A 26,100-nucleotide genomic window follows, 5' to 3' on the forward strand; every position below is an offset into this window, starting at 1 on the left:
GCTCCCTATGGTGTGGAATTTCCTAAAATTACATATATATATATATATTATTTTTTTGGTCATACTGATATTGGGACCTCTGCTAACTGATTTCTGTTTTTCTAAGAAAAGTCATGTTACTACAGACAAAAATTGTGCTTTTTTTGTAACATTATGATTATTTGAAAAGGATGTGAGAATAAAGAAAGGAGAGGGTAAGAAAAGGTGAATTTTGATGTCATCTCTAAATGGCTACCCAAATTACACCTAGCAAGGGAAAAATTTTCTAGAAAGAATATTGAGCTGAAAGTCAGAAAATATGTAGTGTGGAAAGGAGAAAACCACCAAGTTAAGTGGTGTTTAATATATAGCTAAGGTTTATTAGGAGGGTAGGGCAACTATTGAAACAGATAAGACAAATAACTAAAATTTTAAATTGAGTAGAAGCTGTTTAGAATAGTGAATGGTGCGTGCAGAACAGGAAAGAGAATGTGTAAATGCACGAACCCTTTGCTGGATAAAAGCAAATCATAATATTTGCTTAATCATGACATCCTGTCAACTTTTTAAAATACAGAATACTAAGTTCATAGCAATCATGGATGTTAGTTTTTTTGGCTATTAGATAGTATTTTCTGAATTAACGATAGTCTTGCTCTTGCTACTAGTGGAATATACTTGAAGACTAGAATTGCTGAAAAATACGTAAAAGTTTTGGTTTCATTGTAAGAATGGATACTCATGAGAGGATTGTTGGTTTTCTACTTTTGACTAATAACTGGCCCTTGCTTTATATCTCGCTGCTTAGCTGGATTTTTTTGAGAGAGAGAAAATTGCTTTTGATTATGAAATGAACCAGTGACTTGGAGTTTATTAAGGGACTTGATTCTTAAACTCACAGTTTTATGAACATTTGAACAAATTCATGAAATTGATATCATGATTAGTGTTTCTCTTATGCATGTATGCATAATATATGACACTGACATGGTAACCGGTCATGCCAATAGATACATGTAAAATTAGTTAAATAGTTCTTAATCTTTTACTGATAAAGTTCAGAAATCCAGATGATTATCAAAGAACAGTATCTCAGTATGGAAAGGAAAGGTCAGTCATTTTGTGAAAATACCTATGTTTCCTTAAATAATGTACTTCTGAGAAGGCATGCAGGGAAGCGATTGTGTTTCTACTGTGTTCATTTTTTAATTGCAGATACATAGAGTGAATATAATAAAACTGGGATTAGAACCTATTTGAATAGAATGGATGTATATATTTTAATGGAAAGTAGAAAAGAAAAAGCTTTTAAAAGAGGAGAGTATTAATGCCCATCTCCCAGGGTAGCAGTGATCACAGAAGTTAAGAATAACTTCCAATAATTCCAAGCATCAAATGAGGAAAGTTGGCAACATCTAGTAATGTATTCATAAAGAACTTCAGCTTGCCCCCTCAGCCCCCTTCACCCCTCATTCACATCTCAAGTGACCTGACACTGGTGACTCAGCCCCCCTATTTCTCTTGGTGCAGTGTTCCTCTTAATCCCCTGCCCTTCCTTCTTCCCAACACTAAGTTTCCCATACATTTTGAGCCTATCCTATCCAGCTCGGTGCCTTTTCCCTAGAATTATTGCAAATGACTCCTAGTTACTTATTTTCCTCCAGTGAGGAGGAGACCAACTCAAATATCTGGGGGCAGCTGAGATTGCTCCCAAAGAAAAATGCACCCAAAGGAGATGTTTCAGAGATTTATTCTTTTCGATTCTGAGCACTAGAACCCAAAATGGCTCACTTGCAACATCAGCCAGACCCAACAGAATAGGGGGTTGGAAGAAGAGACACACTGGCCCCTCCCTCACAGAAGAACACCAAGTGTCCCTATGCAATCAGTTCTCTACACGAGGATCCCTGTACACGTAATGCAGAGGAATTACAGCAGGAGACTTTTCACATTGGCTCCGTATGTTGTATATGCTTAGTATCTTTCTTAGACCTGCTTTTGTGTGTCCCTTTCTCATTCATTTTTTTTTATTTTTTATTTTTTATTTTTTTATTATGTTATGTTAGTCACCATACAGTACATCATTAGTTTTTGATGTAGTGTTCCATGATTCATTGTTTGCGTATAACACCCAGTGCTCCATGCAGAACGTGCCCTCATTAATACCCATAACTGGGCCAACCCATCCCCCCATTGCTAAATTTCAGTGCCACAGTTCCAATGTTGATCCATTTTTCTCTTATAACTTCTTTGTAGACAGGTGTTAAAAGCACCTCCTAACATCCCCATTCCAAACTGCAGTTATTAGTACCAGAATATTCCAAGATCAGGCTTCCTCCCAGGCACAGGATTTCAGGGAAGCCTTGGACTTCGTTTCTGAGCAGGGTGTAAAGGCTGCATCCAACATGGAGGATTCTCGAGTGCACACAGTGAGACCTGTAGACGGCTCCCACCCGAGCCATCACTGACAGACCTAGCTATCCCTTAAATTTTTGAATCCCATCATACCCAAATTGATGAACAAAAAACTGAGTGAATAACTCTAATTGAATGCTGAAGAGGCATTCAATTAGAGGTAGATTAATACTTCTCAATTTATATTCTCAATTTCATTTCATGAATTCTTCAATTAAAATGACCCATTTCATATACTTCTTTTAGCAAAAATGGTAGCAATATAAACATTTTCAGTCAGAAGTATATAAAAACTGGGTTCAATTGCCCAGGGAACTGATTGCAGTTTGAGTGGAGCATTCCAAGTCCCTTTCCCTGTGGATTATATACAAGATCAGTTTTACTGTTTTAATTGCCAATTTCAACTTCATTATGTTCAGAAAATAAATGTGTAACGTGTTTTTCTTCTCAGCATCCGAATCCAACTTTTAGTAGACAGGCCGTTATCTCAGGGACAAGTCTGGGTGCTCACTGAAATGTCAGGGCCTCTACTGCATCGTGGCCTCCCCCAGCCTCCCTGCCTCCTCTCCTACTTCATGCTAGTCCTTGGAGTGCTGAGGGCACCTGAGTGCAGGCAAAACCCTCTTCCATGTTCCTCAACACATTACATTCCCCATCACCACACACCCACCCTTTCTTTGTATGCTCTTCTAGTTTTTTGTGTCTGAAATCCATATCAAATCCTTAAATCTGCACACACCCTGATCTACCCATTTCCTCAAGTCACTGTTTCTCCCCATGACTTCCTAATCTCCAACAGCCTTCCCGTGGATTCTCTGTGTCCCTCCCAAAAGGCTAAGGGCTCACTGCTCTGTCTAGATTTAGCATCACCAGAGTTAAGGTCAGAAATTCCCTTTGTCTGTCCTCAGATATTCTTCCACATCCTTTATAGGCATCCCCAAAAGACCTCAATCATTATTTTTTTAATAATTTTTTATTGTTATGTTAATTACCATACATTACATCATTAGTTTTTTTATTTTTTTTATTTTTTTATTGTTATGTTAATCACCATATATTACATCATTAGTTTTTGGTGCAGTGTTCCATGATTCATTGTTTGTTCATAACACCCAGTGCTCCATGCAGAACGTGCCCTCCTCAATACCCATCACCAGGCTAACCCATCCCCCCACCCCCCTCCCCTCTAGAACCCTCAGTTTGTTTTTCAGAGTCCATCGTCTCTAATGGTTCGTCTCCCCCTCCGACTTACTCCCCTTCATTCTTCCCCTCCTGCTATCTTCTTCTTCTTTTTTTCTTAACATATATTGCATTATTTGTTTCAGAGGTACAGATCTGTGATTCAACAGTCTTGCACAATTCACAGCGCTCACCAGAGCACATACCCTCCCCAATGTCTATCACCCAGCCACCCCATCCCTCCCACCCCCCACCACTCCAGCAACTCTCAGTTTGTTTCCTGAGATTAAGAATTCCTCATATCAGTGAGGTCATATGATACATGTCTTTCTCTGATTGACTTATTTCACTCAGCATAACACCCTCCAGTTCCATCCACGTCGTTGCAAATGGCAAGATCTAGACCTCAGTCATTATTACCACAGAGTTACCTGGACAGGATTCTAGCACATTATTGAGCCCGAGGACTTTGTTTTCTCAAATGGTTTCTCTGCCACTTTTGTGTCTCTTCTCTAGAATAGCCAAAAATTCTGATCCTGACGAGATAAACAAGTTGTTGACATGTCCCAGTTCAGTGTAGCCAAAGTCCCTGTGGAGGACCAAATAGACTTACTTGGTAATTCCAGATACCAGATGCTTTGGATATCCTATAGTAGCATGCTTAGCTTAGCTGAATTTAAGTGGAAAAGCTTCATGCTCACTGCCTTCCCCAACAAGCCTTGGCTATCTTTTGAGATAATAACTCCTTGCCACTGCCGTGGCAAAGCTATCTCCAAAGGGCCCCCTGCAGTCTCAGCTGCCCTTCCCCAGGTCCATAAACTGCAGTTCAGCCTAGATTTGTCAGCCAGCTCTCTCCATCTCCTGCATCTCTCCTGTGTATCCTCAGTACACAAGTACATGCTCCTTTTTCCCATTCTACCTCTCTCTCTCTCTCTCTCTCTCTCTCTCTGTCTCTCTCCCTGTCTCTGTCTTTCTATCTCCCTCCTCCTCCCTCCTCACCCCCTCCTCCACTTGCTCTCTCTTCTTCTGTCAGGAAGTTTAAAGCTCTATCAAAATGGGGGGGGAAAGGAAGTGGTTTTGATATACATCTACATCAGACAAGTATATTTCCTGCTAGCTAGAAGGTGTGAATTACCCCTTAATTTATATAAAATTCAGCTTGTGGAGGAAGTCTAAGAGTAATTCTTGAAGATAACTGAATGAACATCTGTGCAGTAAGAATTGGGAGGTTAGGGTAGTCTGATTTACGATAGGAATTGGTATTCTCATTTTCCAAGGATGTTTGGCTGATGGCATTTATAATGGTCAGGTGTAACCTTCTAGAAGGAGAGGGAACGGTGCTTTGCCTCCACCCATCACAATACTAGCCCGGATCCAGTGCGGGCCAGAAAATACCTCTAGCCATTTGGGAAAATCTGTAGTAATATGACTTTTTTTACTTGGTGCTTTTCAATATTGGCCATTTCATAAGCCATGTTCGTATGTGTAACAGTGTTGTATGTAACATACAAAGGTAAACAACAGTAATTTATATCATGTATATTTCATTTACAAATATATTTTAATAAATCAATTTCAAATTTAATTGAGTCTCTTTAAGCCATGATTATATTTACTGTTAAACTTGTTTATGTTTTATCCAATGGCCACGGAGCAAGTAAATCTTTCTTGAATTATTTTTTACCTGTTCTGTAATCTCCTGCTCCAGGCTCAGAAACAAGTGAGCACAAAAAGTCCTCTGACACGAGTACCCATACTTTGTGAGAGTTCCAGCTACTGTTTCCTGCCATTGATTTTTTAGATCCAACTGTGGGTTCAGAGCTGGAGCTTATCTGGGATTCTGCCTTTCCTTCCTGTTGTTCTATAGTCATCTCTCCCTGTATCAGGGAAAAGCCAGTGAGCCCACGGCAGTACTTGATCTACTCTCAGAACTGAGACTCCTTCCCACCCCAACCACCTGCCAACTAAATGAGTACTAAGTGTCTCTGGGCGTGTCATTCCAAAGGGACCTAGTATTTTGAAGAAGGGACCCCATCTTTCCTATGTACAAGAATGTGGACTGATGTCCTGTTGCTCTTTCCTAATTTGTGCTGTCCCCTTTCAGGTCCCTTTCAGTGCTACCATGTCACCAGTCCGCTTGCACTCCTCCAACCCCAACCTTTGTGCAGATATCGAATTTCAGACTCCCCCTAGCCACCTCACCGACCCTCTGGAAAGTTCAACGGATTATACAAAGCTTCAGGAAGAATTTTGTCTAATTGCACAGAAAGGTAAGGACAAATATAACGTGCCCTTTAGAGACGTTCTCTTCTTTGGTGAGAGGCTGCCATTTACTCTTCCATTCTTGTCCAGGTGGTCATGGTAGAAAGACTAAGCAGTGTATATACTGATCAGAGTTCTAGATACAAAAATGCAGTGGGGTGTGATGCCTGCCTCTTGGTTCACAGTTTTGAACAGAGAAAGAAAGTGTCATAAGCGGGGGAGAGAAAGGGGGAAAGACACAAAGAGTTATCCTAGGCAGGCCAGCACACACTATGACTCAACATCTCTTTTACAGTGTCGTTTAGTTCTCATTTAATACAGACTTGTGGGTTACCCTTAGCACTCGTTCTTTTTCCTTTATTAAATAACACTCGTTGATCATAGCTCAGGCTCAGGTAGGCAGTTCTGTGCCATGTGGCATGGCCTGGGCTCGGTGGTATTTGGCCAGAGGCTGGGCTGGGCTGAAAGATCCAAGGTGGCTTCATCCATATTCCTGGCATGTTGGTGGGATGGCTGCAAGGTCACACACAACTGTGTCCCTCTCGCTCTCCATGACAGCTCAGGGCTCCAAGGGAGTGGAATAGACTGAGATGGAAGCTGCCAGTTCTGTTCACTTGGCACAGGATCACCTGCTGCTCCCTACTGGCCAGAGCTTCACGGGCTAGTTCAGATTTGAGGGGAGGGGAAATTGAGCCCACCTGGGAGTCCCTTTTTTCATATTAAATTTTCAGTAAGGCATGTTGCATAAATTCATGTGTTATCAGCCACAGAGAGCAGGGTCTAATAAATAAGAGGCAGGTAGTAGCTTGTAGGTAGACTGATCAGTCCTGTCTGTGTTTACCAAGAGCCTAGGTTCCAAATTACCACCCCCCACTTTTGCTATAGCATTTACATTTCAGTTGCTGAAATTCATTTTTTGACTTAAGATAGTACCTTCCCAGGCGTTGTCTTTGAAAATGCATAATCTCTTGAAGAAAGATACACATGCTGTGGTTTTTAGCCATTAACATCTTATTGTGAGTTAATCATATTAATTTACCCTGAGGCTGTTGGTAATAGGTGATAAGATATTCCTGAAAATGTGTGCTAAATGGAACATCTCCTGTGCCCCCATAATGCTCAAGAGCCTGGTGGCTCAGGAAAGAAGGGGCACACACTGAGAACATCTCTAGGAATGTTGAAGTCAACAAAATTTCATACTCTCAAGCCATCATCAAAGATATACTTATCAGATATTTCTTTAATTCTATAATCATAAACAATTAAGCTAAATCTTTTCCCCCACCCCACCCTTCTTTCTCTGTAGATTTCTCACTTGAGGTTCTGAAAGACCACCTCTCTTTCACCTGCTATTTTACTCCTGATACATTTTTGTTACATTTCTTAGCCAGATACTAATTATGTCATTAGATTAGAGCAGTGTTATTTTCTTTATATAACAGCATAGGATTATGGCCAGTAACTCTTACTTCTAACGGCAAGGGGACAAAGGGGTGGTTGTAGGAGCAGGCAGAATGAGACAACAAATGTGTGAATTAAGTACATATAGCACAACCTCCAAAGGGAGGTGAATAAATTCAAAAGTAGTCCCAGGAAAGCCTTGTGTATTCGCTTGCAGTCCTGAGGTTTTCAGGAAATCCATGTTTCAACAGGAGTTTAAAGCCTCTGTTGAAACAACGTATTTTCTTTCCAAATATGCTAGAAAAAAAGGGCTTTTCTATGACTACTGAGCGAGCTCCTTAGAAAGAACTATGGATTTTGAAATGTATGAGAGTCAACTTTTAGAACTGCCAGTGGGGTGAATGTATTCCAGCTATCGAGTTATTACCTTTAAATTGATGATGACTAGAATGTGGCATATAAATCAGTAGATTGTGAGTCCCTTGTGATCCCATCATTTTCCCCCTCTTCATTCAAGCCAGTGTTTTTTGCTAACATTTTCCACTTCTTTTAAAAATAACTGTTCTCAAATATGGAAATCCCTATTTTAGAAGACTTTCCATATTATAGAAACTGTTATTATAAAGATAGGAGTTGGAAATCCAAACTTCCTGTATTTCAAACTCAAAGACTACCTCAGTTTCTACCAACGTATGTTATTAGGTATACAGAAAAGGGGGGGTGTTGTTTTTATTGTTGCTTTTATTTTGTTTTTTTGTAGCTTTATTAAGATATGATTAACATATAACATTTCATAAGTTTAAGGTGCACCTGTTGATTTCATACACTTAAATATTACAAAATGATTACCATCATAGCATCAGCTAACATGTCCATCCTGTCACATAATTACCATTTCTTCTTTGTGGTGAAAACATTTAAGATCTACTCTCTTAACTTTGAAGTATATAATACAGTATTATTAACTCTAGTCATCAAACTGTACATTAGATTTCCAGAACTTATTCATCTCAAACCTGGGAGTTTTATTCTTTGAACACACTGCTTACATCAAGATGTTCCTGGCTGAGAAAGTAATTCAAGTGCTGTTCTCAAGACCAAATCATTCCCTACCTCAAAGAGAACTAGTCAGGACTTCTAGATCAGCTTCCTGGTTTATTTTGGCAGGATTTATAAAATGCTCTTTTTCACTACCTGCTTTGGGGAAATAATATCTGGATAGTTCTAAATGATTTGCATGAGAATTCACTGTACACAGAACTGTTCAAATATTCTTATCAACCACGACAATGTAAAACCTGTTGCCTTTTCCTTCTAGGAATGATAGATTAATTTTCTAAATGTTGATATTTAAGAATTGACATCAATATTTTATTATATCCTGCATCTAAGTCGTTTCTGGTATGACATGCCCAAATTTTCACTCTGATTAATTACCATTACCATATTCATTTTGTGTATAGGTATTTTGGAAGATTGCATTGTAAGGCTGACTTTTAACTAGACTGTAATATAATTCTTCCAGATAATGTCTATGCATGAGTTAAAGTGCTGAGAAATTTGTAATTTTGTATATTCTTTCTGGATCCATTTAATCTTTGTTTCTCACTTTTTCCCCCACCCAGTGCATTCTCTTCTAAAGTCTGCCTTTAATAGCATAGCTATAGAGAAGGAGAAGCTTAAGCAGATGGTTTCTGAGCAGGGTCACAGTAAAGGCCCCAGCACGCAGATGGCACGTCTCCGACAGTCACTGTCTCAGGTAAACGAGAGTGTTTGTTTCACTCTCATGGTGCATTCCCGACCCCATAGGGCAAAAGATCGGGGTGGAGGTGGTCCGTCACGCATGGCACGTTCAACCAAAACTCCCCCAAGACACTGCAATATCAGCATTGAATTTTAAAATTCTTTAGAAATTAATCAATTAAATTAAAGTTGAAGTTAAACGTTTCTTGCAGACTAGGTCAAGGTAAGAGTAAAAATCAACCAAACTTGTTTGTAAACATATAATTTTTTTTGGCTGATTTGAATACTTTTGATGGCTCTCAATGGTCATTTATAAGACCACCATAAATCGTGGATTTATACGTGATTTACACTTCTAAAATATGTTCCAGAATATATTTAATCCAGTGTTAAATACAACAGAATCTACTAGATCTTCCACACTTAATATTTTCCCACTTATACCACATCTTAATCTGTTGAAAATTATTGCTTACTCTTACCTATTTTTTCTTTTCTAATTTATACTTTTAGAATTTTCTTCCTATCTAAGTTATGCTCCCTGGAGCTAAACTTATATATTTCAAGATATATTGTACATCATAAAATATATTATTCAATATATATTCATTATATATTATTCAACATATATTGATCTTTGTAATACTCATCAAATACCTATATATATCAAAGTTGAAATTTCTGATAAAAATCCTTTAAAACTGCACTTAATGCTTTTTTACCCTGAGCACTTCCTCTGAAATATTTCCTTCATTTAGTCTATAAATGCACTTTTAAAAAGTCCTTTGAGAATTCATTGTTGTTATGTGATTTTGTGTGAGAACTCAGTGTTTATATAAAATATTATTCACTTCCTGGTGCCTTGGATCAGAGTGAAGGAGCGAGCAAATCCTGGGTAAGTGGTTTTCCATGTGGATCGGCTCCTGCTTGAATAGTTTCCCTCAGTCCCTAAAAATAGACTCACCGTGTTTTATGTACCTGAACTGTCAGCTTACCCTCAGTGTTAAGTTTCATGCTATTGAGTATTGTTACCTGGGCCACACTTGCTGTGTTCACCATAAAACACTGTCAATTGAGGTGCATATCCCGCTTCCGGTGCAAAACCAGGGGGACTTGGGAGCATGAGCACTCAAAGCTGCAGCTGTTGTGCCGGTCTGCAAACGGCTTTTTCCCTAAGCCCACTTTAATGGTTTGCCTTGGGCTCCTCATGTCATGTATCTGCTGAACACTCAGTCTGTGGTAATTGATCTTCGGAATCATTATTCTGAAAGTATCATGAATCAGAGAGATCAAAATAATGGTTAGGTAAGCATACAGATGCCATCCTGTAAACATGCAAAATATACTCATCCCCCTAAATGTTACAGTGTTTCCTTCAGATGTATTAAATGATAGAGGCTTAGTGGTATACGCTTGTATTAAGAAAAATAAGAAAATGTACTTGTTTCTTTTGTTTTTCCTTTGCACAAACATTTTTTTTAAGTTTTTATTTTAATCTTCCGGTGCTTATCACAAGTGTACTCCTTAATGCCCATCACCTATTTCCCCATCCCCAACCCAGTTCCCCTCTGGGGACCATCAGTTTGCTCTCTATAGTTAAGAGTCTGTTTCTTGGTTTGTCTCTCTCTCTTTTTCCTTTTGCTTATTTGTTTTGTTTTTTAAATTCCATATATGAGTGAAATCATATGGTATTTGTCTTTCTCTGACTGACTTATTTCACTTAGCATTACAGTCTAGCTCCATCCATGTTGTTGGAAATAGCAAGATTTCATTCTTTTTATGGCTGAATAATACTCGTGTGTGTGTGTATCATATAGATCATGTATATATCCTGTGGTAATTCTATTTTTAACTTTTTGAGGAATTTCCATACTATTTTCCACAGTGGCTGCACCAGTTTGCATTCCCACCAACAGTGCAAGAGGGTTCCTTTTGCTCCACATCCTCATCAGCACCTGTTGTTTCTTGCGTTTTTCATTTTAGCCATTCTGACAGGTATAAGGTGATACTTCATTATGGTTTTGATTTGTATTTTCCTGATGATGAGTGATGATAAGCATCTTTTCACGTGTCTGTTGGCCAGCTGTATGTCTTCTTTGGAGAAATGTGTGTTCGTGTCTTCTGCCCATTTTGAATTGGATTGTTGGTTTTGGGGGTGTTGAGTTGTATCTGTTCTTTATATATTTTGGATACTAACCCTTTGCCAGATACGTCATTTGCAATTATCTTCTCTCCATAGGTTGTCTTTTAGTTTTGTTGATTGTTTTGAAAATGTATTTGTTACTTGCTTGCTTGCTTTTATTTGTTTGTTTGTTAAGACAGAGAATGGCGGGGGCGCCTGGGTGGCTCAGTCGTTAAGCATCTGCCTTCAGCTCAGGTCATGATCCCAGGGTCCTGGGATCCAGCCCCACATCAGGCTCCTTACTCGGCGGGAAGCTTGCTTCTCCCTCTCCCACTCTCCCTGCTTGTGTTCCCTCTCTCGCTGTGTCTCTCCTTGTCAAATAAATAAATTTTAAAAAATCTTAAAAAAGAATAGGAAGTAGAGATCTGGTTTGTGGCATGGCATCAGATTAGAAATGATAAAGAGGAATGTTTAAAGTGATTCATTTGTTCATTCATTTATTCACTGTATTTCATTCAACTGACTATATATTAGGTATAGTGCAAGATTTGGAACACCAAGATAAAAGTAACACTGGCCATGTCCCCAGGAAGCTTATGATCTGATTAGTGAGACGAGCAGTATTTACCAAGGAAACAGTTAAATGGACCAGACTCTCTAGTCCATTCAGAGCAGCATATGGGTGGTGCAGATTTCCAGGGCTCTGGTTGTTCATAAGAATGGGAGATCCCTGACCTCAGAGCAGAGCCACAGATCAGGAGGAACTGAGCTTTGAATTGGGCCTGAGTAGACAGCAGCAGTTTACAAGGAACGACCTGATGCTAACATGATAAAAGTAAAATAAAGCAAAGTTGTATCAACTTTACATTTTGGAGGTTAAGTATTTTCTTCTCTTGTCAAAACATAATTTATTTACCTCTAGACTTAGAGCTTCAATAGATTTTTGTTGGGTTGTTGTGGGGTTTTGTTTTGTTTTGTTTTGTGGTGGGTTTTTTTTTTTTTTACTCATATATATATATTTTTTTTTAACCAGAAACCTCAATTTTACCCTCAAAAAATGTAAAAATAATTCAGTACTCTAAAAACACTGGAGAATTCAGTGCTTCCTATTGTGTGTCATCACAGCATTTCATGTTCTTATGTCTGACCATACCCTCCCATTGGACCAGTTGTACCCTAGCTGGCCGTCTATACTCGTTGCCCCTAAGGCTGGACTCTCTTTTGGAATTCTCCATCGCTTGTGGGGAATTAGACATTTAAGCCTATAGACAGTTCACTCCCTTCTAGGGATTCACTGTCCATGGTTAGACCCCTGGAGAGGTATCTGGAGAATGGCAGTTAACTCATAGTGGCCTAAGCATGGGGTGAACAAGGAAAAATTAATCTAGAAACAGCAAAGTAAGTAGATGGGAACCAGCTCATCAAAGACCACATGAAAGAGTTTAGATTTATCTCATCAGTGCTGGGGAGCCCTTAAAGAATTTTAACTCGTGAGTGATTAATGCCAGAAATTGAAAATATGAGTGTATATTTCTGTATCTAGAAAGCTTACTCTGGTATAGTATGGAGGATGGATGGAATTAAGACAAAACTAGTTGGACAGAATCTTAAGATATTTGAGATAATGCAGGCCTGAACTCAAGAAGTACCAGAGTTTCAAAGGCTAGGGGAGGGGGGACTGGGTAGAATCAGCATGGCTTGGAGATCAGCGGCATGTTAGACAGGGAAAAGGAAACAGAGTCAAGACTCCTTGTGTAGCACAATAGTAATAGTTCTTCTCCCTGAGATTGGGAATACAAGAGGAACTGATTTTTCAGGCCTAAGTAGTGATTTTTTTGGAGACTGAGGGGTCTGTGGGCCATCCATCAGACAATCAGATATATAGATGTAGAGCTCAGGAGAAAGGTCTGGCTAGAAAGAAAGATGTGGATACCCTGGTACATTGGTAAGGTTATAGATATTGGTAAATCAGAAGAAAAGAGGGTCAGTGGTGCTGCTATATAGAACATTAATAGTTAAAGGACATAGCAAAAAGAGGATCCTTTGATGGAGACTTAGGGGAAGGAGCCAAAGAATTTAGATGGCGCTGACCATTGAGATCAATGGTAAAGGGTTTTGATCGTCTCAAAAAGAATCCGATTAAGCAGCAAATAATATATGGACTGAAAGTCAGCCTTGGAGTTTGATAGCTGTGTCAGCATGTTCGTATTGTGAGGGGAAGGAACCGGAGATGAGACATTGAAGATGGAAACAGTTAACTGAAGGAACCATCCTGGTTGGCCAACTCTGTTTTCACTGTCCCTCTTTCAACATAGTACTCAGAATTGAACAAGATACTTAAATAGCATATATTGAGACAAGTGTTCTGAGTACATCTTAGCATAACTTACATATTAGCATAACTTCACGTTATAGTGTGATTTTAGGTGGCCTGAAGACATCTTCGATCCATATTCAAGTGTTCTCAGTTAAACTTACAGATATTTTTCTTATAACCAGTTAAGTCTCTCCACAGAGAGGGAAAGAGAGAGAAACTGTGTTTAAATAACTTCTTAAATTAGTCTAACATTTTTAAAGTATATTTTTTATTTTTTATACGTCCTATTTGATATATATAAAATTATTAAAATGCTGCTTTTCAATACAGCTTTTAAGGATATCAACTTGGCAAATTCTGTCATCCTTTTAGAGGACACATAGCATATAAAATACGTGAAATTAGCATTCTTCACTACCTGCTCAGAATAATTGTTGCCTGCCTTGGGCATGTAATAATTTACAAGGCTAAACAGGATAATGAATTCCTCTTCTAAAGTGATATTTCTTCCCTGATCTATGTGTACACAAAGACATACATAATTCTGTTATTTTACCTCCATGAAACTTTAAAGGTAACTTTTACACCTGAGAGGCAGCATAGATGTTTGATTCGAACCCGTAAGACCAGGCATTGTGTGTTGTGTCTATCCCTTTATAAATGACTTTATTTCACAGCTACAATTTCACATCCTCTAATGTAGTATCCTGAACCCCAAGATCAAATAGTATATAAGACCAAGGTAATTTCAGTACCTCAGATTACTATGATAATAAAAGATTTGATTTGACTTGAGTCTGTCTTTAATACATTACTAGTTTGGTCTCTGGCCCCAGAATCTATGCACAGCTTATGCTAAATATAGTTGGTGTTGGGTCCATATAAATGTGAGCAGCAGAATATGTCCCTTGTACTTCAGCTGGAATTACTATATTTCATTAAATCAACATGCCATAGATTGTTAGATGTACCATCATTATGGGCATTACTAAAAAAGAAAGCAAACTGCTGTCAATGAAATTGACAGTCAGAGGTGTTAAAGGTAGGAGGAAATGTGCATCTTAGAATCAATGAAATACAGTATATATGGAAATGTAAGCAAAAAATCAACTTAAGGCATAGTACCATAATTAAAATCCCGATTGTAGTATTTTCCATCCTTCCTGTCTGCACCATTTCACATACAGAAAATAAATACTCTGGGGTATTTATCGGGATAAAACTTCCAAAGTATTCCTGAATCTAAATTCCCTGAAACGTGGCAAAAGTTGTTGTGCATGAAGATATTCTTCATAGAATTATTTATATCTCTTTTTAGCTACCCAGTAAGTTTAAATTGACGTCATTTGGGACATTATTTGGCAATATTTCTTATGCCTTAAAAAGATTTTAACCCTCTGACCCATGACTGATATGTCTAGTCTGAGAAAGTAATGCTGAATGTAGAAAACCATCATGCATACAAACATTCATGGCAGCATTATTTATTCTGAAAAAATCAGTAATACCATAAGTATCCAATTATAGAAGATAATCACTTATTAGGCAACTATTAAAGTCATATTTGTGAAGAGTTTGCAACATTAAGTAAAATATTTATATACAAAGAATAAGTGATGTAAAGTATGCACCCATTAAGTAATGTGGAAAATGTATCGGAAAAAGCTAGAAAGAAATATACCAAGCTACCAACAGTTGGTTGATAGGGTAGTAAGTTATGAATTTTTAAAAATTTTTTTTTACTTTTTGTATTTTCCAAATATACTGTAGTAGTATGTACTTATCTTAAAATTTAAGAAAAGAAGGTGATTTTTAAGTGATTCCCGGGATTTGATTCTTGATCACTCTAGCTTTGACAGCTTCCGTACTGATTTTCTCACTCCTTTTGAACCAGTTTTGCTTTTATCCAAAGGGCTTAAGTCTCTGATGATTCCATCTTGCTGTATGTTTCATATCCTTCAGCCCTCAGGCTTCCACGTTTCCTTCCCAGAACCCGCAGTTCTGTTCGGTAAAATGTGTCTGTCCGAGACTCACCCAGTGGAAGGTCATCCTCATCCATTGTCTGCCAAGGTGGATAGTGGTAGTTAATAGCCAACAGGGTGGGGATTTGGACAGCTAATTCTGGCTGGGGATTTCAAGATGGTAACTTCTATAGATTGAGAAGGAACGGTTTGCTTCTTGGATATATTAAACTTGAATGTGTGTGAAGGACATGAGGTATGGGGAAGAGGGAGAGTGGAGAGTTTTGTGTGTAGTCCAAGGTCACTAACTCAAACAAGTAGTGAGAATAAGCCTAGAATCTGTCTGGTGAAGAATCTAAGCACAGTCCCTGTGGTGCTCCCTCCCCGTTAGGTCTTTGGTCCCATCTGCCACTAATGGAGCAATGTCATTACTGACAAGTCTCCTTAAGCTTCTCTTGCTCAATGGCTGGTGTGAGTAGCTGATGATGCCCCTCCTTTTTCCTTGTTTCTCCACTGTTCATGAGCCTTGGGTACGTTCTGAATGTTGTTTCTGCCATCATCTGGGCTCTTCCATGTTAATTATCGCTAATAGTGTCCTTTCACAGAAAATACCTATATTCCTCCAAGTTCCAAAGATTTCCGTGATATCATTACGGAGTAAATAGTCGTGTTTCAGGGAGGGAAGTAATAAATGTGGTCTTGGGCACTGCCTTAGAGCATGACACCACAGAGCTCGTGGCACGTGGCTGTCGCAAACGTCAGAAATAGTCTGTATGATCAAGGCAAAAGGAAGAGCTACCCGGGGAAGATGTGCAGAAATGGACCATTGCACGCTCTGCTGTCTGCCCGCTTCCACCTTCTGCCGCTGGGGCCACCAGACTTGGAAGAATACTTATTTCTGTGCTTTGGGGGGCTATAGGACAACGACCTTCTTCTACCACTGCATATGTATTATTAATAAAATTTTCCTTTTGAACTTTTAGTTCATCCCCTGTTGCTACTATGGCTAGAGGTGTTACCCTGTGTGCCTTCACACACACCTGTAGACACAATTGCATTTCATGACAATTGGCTGAGATAAGAGCTTAAATGAGAATTTCACTTAAGCTCTCCGGAGCAAACAGTAGTACCAGTTTCGTGACAAATGGCAAGCCTGTGTTGAAAACTCCTACTCTGAGGAAAAACCATTATTTATCCTCGCTGTGGAGTTTGTGTGGTGTTGTTTTGTTAGCTCTGTTCCAGTGACAACAGATAGTGCAGTCACTTTGGAGGAACCCTTCATCGAGGTTTGTCTCAAACCATCAGGTCAAGACTATGATTCTGTAGTTAAAACCGCCAAACGACCCACCACGAGGCCTCCCACCTAAAGGACAGTAAAATATATCTGATTCCAAATATTTCAGTTAACAAGACAACTTTCAGCATATTTATGGGCAAAGAGATAGTGAAAGAACAAATAAGCATAGGTCTAGTGGTCACAAAGGATGGGGTAACTACCAAGTGTTTGAGATTTTGCTCTGGGAACAATGACCCTGAGCACTTTTGCAGCATGTAATGATATTAGGATTCTTCCTTTAAAGTACATGGTTTATTTACTATAAGAGTAATCATCTTTTATCTAAATAACACATTCCTGTTTTCTCAAGGAGCTAGACACATATTTCCTCCAATACATAAACGTAGCAACTGTAAGATCTGTATCCACCTTTAATCCATCAATACCTGACAGCCGAACAGACCACGTGTGTTATATTTTACACATTTTTACAAGCTGGTTGTAGACACTTTAAACAAAAGCCAAAAGCTGTGAGTGAACAGTTTTCTCCTCAAAAAGCAGAAGCCGTGTTGGAGGGAGAGAGGAGAGACCGTTCTATGCTCCATGCTCAAGGACTATGCACTGCTCAATGCAAGTGTAAAGTTTAGCCACTCTGTAGTTTATCCTGTTTTAATAGATACAGAGTTAGAATTATGATATTATATTTGTCTGTGTATTGGTTTACTATATCCATACACTCCATCTGAAGAAAAGCATTATGCCCCTTCTCTGGGGGAGATGCCTTTGTAAGTTCTGACATTTCTCTTCCACCCAGTAAGGCATCCACCTCCGTCTTCTCATTGCTGATTTTAATGCAAAGGAAAGGAACTGTCCAGCTTCTCACTGGTCTTTGTTCTCCCATGTCCTTTGATCCTTGATGTAATTCCAGTTCGCTACATCTATCTTATATTTAGGGAACATGTTCCCATGCATCCATGTGACGCAAGTACCTTTGTCCACAGGGCACCTGTAGGGAGTAAAGCTTATGTAAAGCTCTTCTCTTCTTGCCACACGTCCTAAACTGTTACACCAGGTAGCATTTTACTGCTGCAGACTGAAGTAGTGACGCTGATAACTTGGAGTTAGTTCCTTCCAGTGATATGTTCTTTATTATGCTTGTCTGTGTCTACGCTGCTCAGGTTTTGGGCTGCACTGTCGTGTGTATGTGCTCCTAAAAAATGAAAATACAACTATTTTTTCACTGGAATAAAATATAATTCTATAAATTAAAGCCAGTTTATTGTTCATCCCACTTCCAAATAATTTTTAATATCACTATCTGGCATGGGACAACTCCCAAATTTTAGAAACTAGAACCCAAAATGGAAAGAATCAGTAGTTTTTATCTCCGGCTGCAAAACATAATATATATGTGGTGGTAGACCGGGCTTGGATGTAATGGGCCTGAAAGAGGGAGAAAATTCCATGAATCATTTTTATGAAATCCACGAACTCTTTCAACCCACTAACCTACTGATCAGTGCTCTTATTTTATAAAAAATTAATACCTTAATTCCGAGCCATTCATTTCCTTCTTACTGTAGGATCTGGCCTATGATGACTCCAAAAATTATAACTAAGAACATCATAGACTCTTGTCCACTGTGTATTTGTGTGTTTATTCTGTTTTATGCTTGCTTATTAACTTGAAATTACATGTGCAATTTTTGTTATTTTAAGGCACTCAACCAGAATGCTGAACTAAGAAGTCGGTTGAACAGAATACATTCAGAATCTATTATTTGTGATCAGGTTGTCAGTGTAAATATTATTCCTAGCCCTGATGAGGTAAGATTCATTTTTAATAGATGTAGAATGCTTACTTTATAGCATCTAAATCAACTACATATTTTGGGGTTTTTTTATACAGTTCTTTCACTGTTAATAAGATTCTCTGCATAAATATTTGTGTTGTTGACAGTTCGGTGTTCTTTGGAGTGAAGGATGTACATGAGCTCAATATCATTTATTCTTGGTGATCAGTCTCTATTTGTATTTATATCTGTGTTCACCTGATGCTACTGAATATTTAATTTATATATCTATTCCAGCTTGTGAATTCTCTGTGTCTGTCACAGTTTTCCTTTGAAATGTTCCTCCTCATCAAATGGTCCATGAAATGTTGGGGGGAAAAATATATATTTAGCTGAGAAGGTGCTAAATGAAAACTTTCTTAAGATTTATTTTGAAAGCCCTATCTTAGGAGAAATCACCTAACCTTACTAAAATAATACTAATGATGCTATTATAGCCATTAATAGTGATGCTGATAATTAATAGCTAGCACATGTCAAGTGAGCACTTACTGTGTGCTGAGCGTCGTGCTAACAACATCACATGTGTTATCTCATTTGACACTCCTAATGATCTTTGAGGTAGGTGCTATTATTACTCCATTTTTCAGGAGAATTTTTGACATAATGCTAAAAGGACAGGAGAACATTCAGTATTTGGGCTAGACTTAGTGTATAATCCTGTTTATAACCCTTTATAAAAATTACTATTTTATAACCATGAGAATTTACACTTTTCAACAGTAATATTAGAGCTTTATATACAGTGACATATAATAAGGTGAGAGTTTTAACTCATGTGAAGGTCATATTTCCAGAAAAACATATATTTTACTAGAAATCTACAGGTGCCAAGGTCCTGCCATCTAATTGCTTAGGAAATGCCATCCCAAGACAGCTTTTCGATTTAAGTTGCCAACCCTATGTCCGTTAACCTTCATGCATCACATGGCATCCGGTGACCGTCATGCTCACTCAACTGCTGAGAATCCAAAAGTATTTCTACAGCTTCATCATTCAAAAGTTAACAGTCTTAGTTTGAATCTTTGCAATCTGATATTTGTACTATATATATATAAATAGTACTGAATAAAAATACAGTTTGCTGTAGGTTTAATACTCGAGTCATATTATCTCATTGGTTAAAGTTCATGACCAAATTGGAAAGTGACTTTTATATATTCTGTCTTAAAAATTTAGTTTTATAGTGTTTTCTTAGCATATCTCTAGTGGTTTCTACAAATATGTCTTGAGATTTAGCATACTGGTTAGAATAGAGCTAGTAATGATGGATCTAAGAATATGAGAATGAACCTGTCTCCATAATCAATTCAGGGTCTTCATAGAGGTTCAAGCGGTTAAACTCCACTTAATATCCGTTTAGCACTGTTTTGAAATCAAGTCACAGTGCCATCACCTTTCAGCCATGCCTTTTGGATTCTTTAGACATATTAGAAGGAAACTTAGGCCATGGTCATTACTGAGTTGCAAGTGAAAATTACTTGTCACCACTCTTTTAACATATGGTGTGCATTTCTCTAGAAATCTGGTCTAGTACGTCATGGTCTAATTTGAACAAATAGTTCTCTTTCAAGGGAATAACAATGACACCAAATGCTTCTGTCTTCTATAGGCTGGTGAGCAAATCCATGTCAGTCTCCCCCTGTCACAGCAGGTAGCCAACGAGAGCCGCCTCTCCATGTCAGAGTCTGTCTCTGAGTTCTTTGACGCCCAGGAGGTGCTGCTCTCTGCAAGCTCATCAGAGAATGAGGTAAGGTTTTTTGATGTGGCAACCCCAACTGCTGCTTTTTTTTAAAATTTTTAATTTATTTATTTTTTTATTATTCTGTTATGTTAATCACCATACATTACATCATTAGTTTTTGCTGTAGTGTTCCATGATTCATTGTTTGCATATAACACCCAGTGCTCCATGCAGTACGTGCCCTCCTTAATACCCATCACCAGGCTAACCCATCCCCCTACCCTCTCCCCTCTAGAACCCTCAGTTTGTTCCTCAGAGTCCATACTGCTTCTGATGAGGAGTTTGGGTGAAAGAAAGTAAGACTATGGGGACATTTTTTTCGTTCTTTTATTTATTTATTTTTTTAAAATCACAGTAAGATTCTCAAACTGTAGAAAAGCCAAAAGCATGCAAACTACATTGATTCCATTTACTGAGCACTGAACACTTCTGCATGCCAACTTACTACTTATTAAATTTGATGAATAAAAGGAAAGAATTTAGCATTCATTCGGACGCTGTTGTATGATTTGTATTTCAGGATAACCAAATAGCTGATGGCAGAGTTTTTTGTAGAAGGAGAATAGTTAAACGGAGAAAGAAAGGATGAAAGAATTTGAAAATCACCATGTATATGCGTGTATGTGCATGCACGGACATATGCACCCCCCCCCCACACACACACACTACATCTTTACCAGAGACATGAATTTGAGCTTCTTTAGAAAGGTGATGTCTAGAATATCTGGTTGGCTAATTAAGGGTTTTGGAGGTTAGCACTGGCTAACATAAAAACTTTTTCATTATTTTTTACTGAGGTATAATTTACATACAACATTATTTTAGTTTCAGGTGTACAACATAAGAATCGATATTTGTATATATTGTAAAATGATCACCACAATAAGGCTAGTTAACATCTGTCACCATAGTTACAGAATTTTTTTCCTGTGATAAGAACTTCTTAGATCTACTCTCATAGCAACTTTTGGATACGCAATACAGTATTATTAACTGTAGTTGCCATGCTGTACATGACATCCCCGGGACTTACTCATTTTATAATTGGAAGTTTGTACCCATAAAGATTTTTTGGAATGTTCTTCATGCTCATAAGTCTTGGCTAGGTCTTGGAAGCCAGGAATCTTCATTGATCAGGTTGCAGAAATCGATTCTTTTACTGAAATTTAGTCAAGCATACTTAGAATTTTCTTTTTCTTTTCTTTCTCTTTCCTTCCTTCCTTCCTTTCTTTTTTTCTTTCTTTCTTTCTTTCTTTCTTTCTTTCTTTCTTTCTTTCTTTCTTTCTTTCTTTCTTTCTTTCTCTTTATTTCTCTTTCTTTCTCTCTCTCTCTCTCTCTCTCTCTCTCTCTCTCTCTCTCTCTCTCTTTCTTTCTTTCTTTCTGCTTGGGAGAAGCAGCCAAAACTCCTTCCCATACAGTTGATTAAAAGTTTTGTCATTTGAGGTTGCAAATCTGTACTGCATTTTTACAAAAAGGAAATGAAATAGTTGCTGAATGTTATTTCCATATGCATAGAAAATAGATTGGAAGGAAACATCCTGATAATTAGTCGTAGTTGTTTTTGGATGTTTGAAATTATGAGTGATTTTAGAAACAAAAATAAGTAGAGAAGAGAAAGAAATGAACACATACCACTTCTATAATGGGGGAGAGGTAAAAGAGCATTCTTGTATCGCGTACTGAATTTGTTACCACACCAAGCCACGCACCTGCCTCTCCGATCCCTGGTCCTATGTTTACCGATTCACAGAGACTCCCGGGTACAAGCCGGAGTACTAGTTTAATTATTCATAATGATAATTGGTCAGATGCTATCAGATGGACAAAATAATTATGCTTGCTGATTCGTGTCTTTTTCCCTAAGGCCCACCTGCATGGGAAGCCTAGCTCTAGTCAGGAGGTTGCTTGGTGAGCAAGGAATGGGAGCAGGAACAGTGACTTGAGTGAACTAAAGGCTAGGAGGGCCGGGATGTCATAATGACACTCTTTTGTCTCTATTATAGGGATACTGTGCCACATGGACAGTGCATTTGTGCCTGGGAGCCAACCATGCTGGAGGCATGCTACCAGCATTTTCTTTTCTGACTCTCTTTTCTCTGACCTCCCGTTGCTGACCAGTCCTTCATCCTCTTCAGTCAGGTTCCAGTCAAATTTGGCTTCATGTTATTGGAGCTCTGACCCATCAGTTGATGACTTCATAGCTGTCTCTCTGAAAGCAACCTAATTTCCCTATTTTTAAGTTCTTGGAGGCACACTGGCTGGGGACCCAAGTGCCACTCATAGCAGACACTGACAATACGGAAATGAAGGGGACGCAAAGTGGGTTATTCCACAAGTCCAGGCAGCATGGTGGTGCCAGCCGAGGGAAGAGTGATCCTGGTGGTGGAGAGAAGGACAGGGGTTGTGTGGACATCTCCACACAATGTGGGAATACACAATGATGTATTCACCTGGAGGCATTGTGAGTTGATCAGACCTCTCAGTGGAGTTATCTGGCCAGTATTTGGGTATTCAGATCTAAAGCTCAAAGAGAAAACGGGTCTGAAGAGAGCGCAAGAGTCAGCTCAGGATCCACATAACCAGCCACCTGTAAGACATTGCCCCCTGGGTGCTCCACAGAACCTCTCATTCAGCATGTCCAAAAATGGATTAATCAACAAATCCATACCCACGCACACACCCCGAAGTGTGGAGAAACCTACCCATACTTCGCATATTGCTTATCCTGGTGCTCTTCTGCCCAGGCGTTCACATCAAATACCTGGGTATTGTCCTTCACTGCACCTGCCTTACTAGGACCCGCCACCCATGCTGATTCACTCATTGGGTTCCGTAATGTCTGTCACCTACATACTACCAAATCCATACATCTTCCTACAGCTTCACTGCCACTACTCCAATTCAGTCCTCCATCATCCCCCCTGGATTACCTGACCAGTCCCCATTACTGGTTTCTCTGCCTCCCTTCTTGCCCCTTTAATCCATTTTCCACTGGACAGCCTGATTCATCCTTCTGAAATGCAAATCTGATCATGTCCCTATTCCCCAGTGTCCTTAGGATAACTATCTAAACTCCTTAGCCATCGTACAAAGACCCTTATAATCTAATCTCTGCTCTCAGCTACAGCCTCTTGCAATTTCTATTCTTCTGGATCCTTCCAGGGGCCAGGTATTTGCTAACTGAATGAAGGAATGCTTATAGCACTTTAACACATGATTAATCTGAGAAACATCTGGGCATTAGCTGTCTTACATTAACATTTTCCATGAGTGAGAGAAAAATCCTCTCTCTGTGATATCTACCAACACACTTCATTTAATCAATGTTCAGCTCATTTTTAAAAAAATGCTGTTTTTGCTTCCAGAATGATCTACTTCCTTCTTCTTTTACCTTGTTTCCACAATGCTACATGCCTGGTCACATTTAGGAAAAAAAAAAATTCCCTGAACTCTTTTGAATGCCTAAGCTCTTCAGGAGAAATATTTGTCCCCAGGACTTCTTGACCAGGGGGGAGAAAATGAATATGTGTTAATTGTTTTATTATAATACTACAGAGCCTTAACTTTGTATACAGGATAATGTGCATGGACCACAGCCAGATGGGCCAGCCTTAGCTATTGCTCACACATATGGGAATATAGATCTTACTCAGGGCCCACTGTCATTGTGGAATTGTTTTACATTCTACATGGACCATTCTAGAAGGAAATGGGTATTGGACCATTTTTATCATATATTACTTTGGGAGAGATTAGAAATTCAAGAAGAATAGACTCTTTATAGCTTTTTGTAGGATAAACATGAATGTTTTCTTAATAAATTCAAACAGTAGACGGGCACGCAACATAAATTTGGTTTGAACAGGCATTTGTCTCCTCTAACATAATTTGGTGTGATTAGCTTTTTTAAGAGAAATCATGTAGAAGAGTTTGATTTACTTTTTTTTTCTATCAAGCTTAAAAAGGTGGCTCTCACATGCCTGATGATTTCACCATCGGCTCTTTTGCAGTCATTAGGAACTGGAAACCAGTTGCAGTGGGAAAACATAAACCAGAAAAAGATTTTATTCTCAATTTGCCATCTTTATAGACTTGCTCAGTCTGCAAAGCAAAACTACAATTATTCATTTATATATGCAATAATTCTGTCACTGTTCTCCCTAAATATAGGAATTCTTCTCAACTTTATTTTTTTTTAAAGATTTTACTTATTTGACAGAGAGAGACACAGCGAGAGAGGGAACACAAGCAGGGGGAGTGGGAGAGGGAGAAACAGGCTTCCCACAGAGCAGGGAGCCCAATGTGGGGCTCGATCCCGGGACCCCAGGATCATGACCTGAGCCGAAGGCAGATGCTTAACGACTGAGCCACCCGGGCACCCCTCAACTTTAACTTTTAAAACATCAGCAATAAATCCAGAAACCTCAAAGGCAAAGACTGTTTTTTATTACCTACAAACTTAAAACTTTTACATGGCAAAAAAAAAAAAAACACCAAAAAACAAAAGGCATACACAGCATTAAAAAATAAATTGCAGACTAGCCAAATGCAACCTAGATGATGGACTGAAAAATGTGTGAAAGAAAACAGATTTACACAAGATGAAATGCAAACTTTAAAAGAGATCTTTTATGTATGTTAGGTAAATACATATTTAAAAAGGATTGATAATATATAGTGTTTGAGTGGGTGTGGAGAGAAGGATGTTCTCATGTGCTGCTGGTGAGAACAAATTACTACAATCTTTCAGGACAACAATTTGGCGATATGTGCCTATAGCCTAAATGTGACCCGTTTGATCCAGCCATTTCACTTCTAGGAATAAATATTAATGAAATTGCCAGACAGATTCACAGAAATATATTTACAAGATTGCATCCTAGTATTTTACAAGTGCATCCAAGTATTATCAATAATAACAAAACGTTGGAAACCATTTAAATGCTGGCTAAATTCCTTGTGTTATACCTGTATAATGAATTATGTTGCCATTCCAAATAAAGGTGAGAGCTGTATTTATTATAATGGAAATATATTCAGAACACTACAAAACAAGATGTAAACTGACCCCCTTGTTCAGTATCTAAAGATAGATAGGTCAATATGTTTGTATAGGCATTTTGACATTGGGGGTAATATCCACCAAATGTTAGAAGCGGTTTCCATTAGATGATAGGATTACAGTTAGTTTTTCTATAATCTGTTTACCCTCTTATAATTTCTAATTTTTTACAGCAAGAATGTTTTGTTATCTGTGCAGGAAAAAAATGTAACATTATTTCCATTTTGGAGAAAGTGAATAAGTATCAGCAGCTTTGTTGGTTGTTCCCATTTCTCTGTGTGGCTCTACTGTACTCTGTTTTCTTATCCATTTCTCACTCCCCTTAGTACACATGTTGCCCCTTAATTTTATTCTCATGCAAATTTTGGTTTCATTTTCGTTCCATGTTGTTCTCTTGGAGAGAATGGCTTCATTCTTGATATCCCCCGTCCCTGGATCTTCCTCCCTCACCCCCAAATAATCTGCCACATTTTGTCCGTTGTCTTCAAGTGTGCCTCTCAAAGCAGCTTGACTTCCGGATCCCCATCGTGATCACCCCAACCTGTCAGTATCCCCTGCCCAGACCTATGGAGCCGCCTACCGTCTGAGCTCCCAAAGGAAAGCTGCCAGGCTCTTCCTAAAAACTAAATGTGATCATAATAAAAAATAAATAAATAAAATTGAACAGAAATAAAAAGAGTAATTGCTTTTGAAAAAAAAATGACTGTCATCCCCTTGCATGTAATAACTTGTGGGATTATCTGGGAACCCTTTATGGTTTGTTAGGTTTTTTTAAGATTTTATTTA

The 26,100-nt window shown here is 38.5% G+C and overlaps 1 protein-coding gene across 12 annotated transcripts in view; it reads left to right on the forward strand.

The window, feature by feature from the left end:
- OSBPL6 (oxysterol binding protein like 6) overlaps positions 1-26,100 on the forward strand; it is a 207,472-nt gene that overhangs the window by 164,480 nt on the left and 16,892 nt on the right. For 5 of the 12 annotated variants that reach the window (XM_027587966.2, XM_027587970.2, XM_027587973.2 and 2 more), the window contains 5 exons: positions 5,678-5,843; positions 8,862-8,995; positions 9,851-9,874; positions 18,375-18,482; positions 20,121-20,258. In XM_027587966.2, the coding sequence (XP_027443767.1) occupies positions 5,678-5,843; positions 8,862-8,995; positions 9,851-9,874; positions 18,375-18,482; positions 20,121-20,258 (570 nt within the window). The remainder of the gene's footprint in view (positions 1-5,677; positions 5,844-8,861; positions 8,996-9,850; positions 9,875-18,374; positions 18,483-20,120; positions 20,259-26,100) is intronic. The other 7 variants (XM_027587969.2, XM_027587971.2, XM_027587975.2 and 4 more) reach the window with 3 other exon arrangements.

Source organism: Zalophus californianus, chromosome 3 (genome assembly GCF_009762305.2).
Source record: "Zalophus californianus isolate mZalCal1 chromosome 3, mZalCal1.pri.v2, whole genome shotgun sequence".
NCBI classification, from domain to species: Eukaryota; Metazoa; Chordata; class Mammalia; order Carnivora; family Otariidae; genus Zalophus; species Zalophus californianus.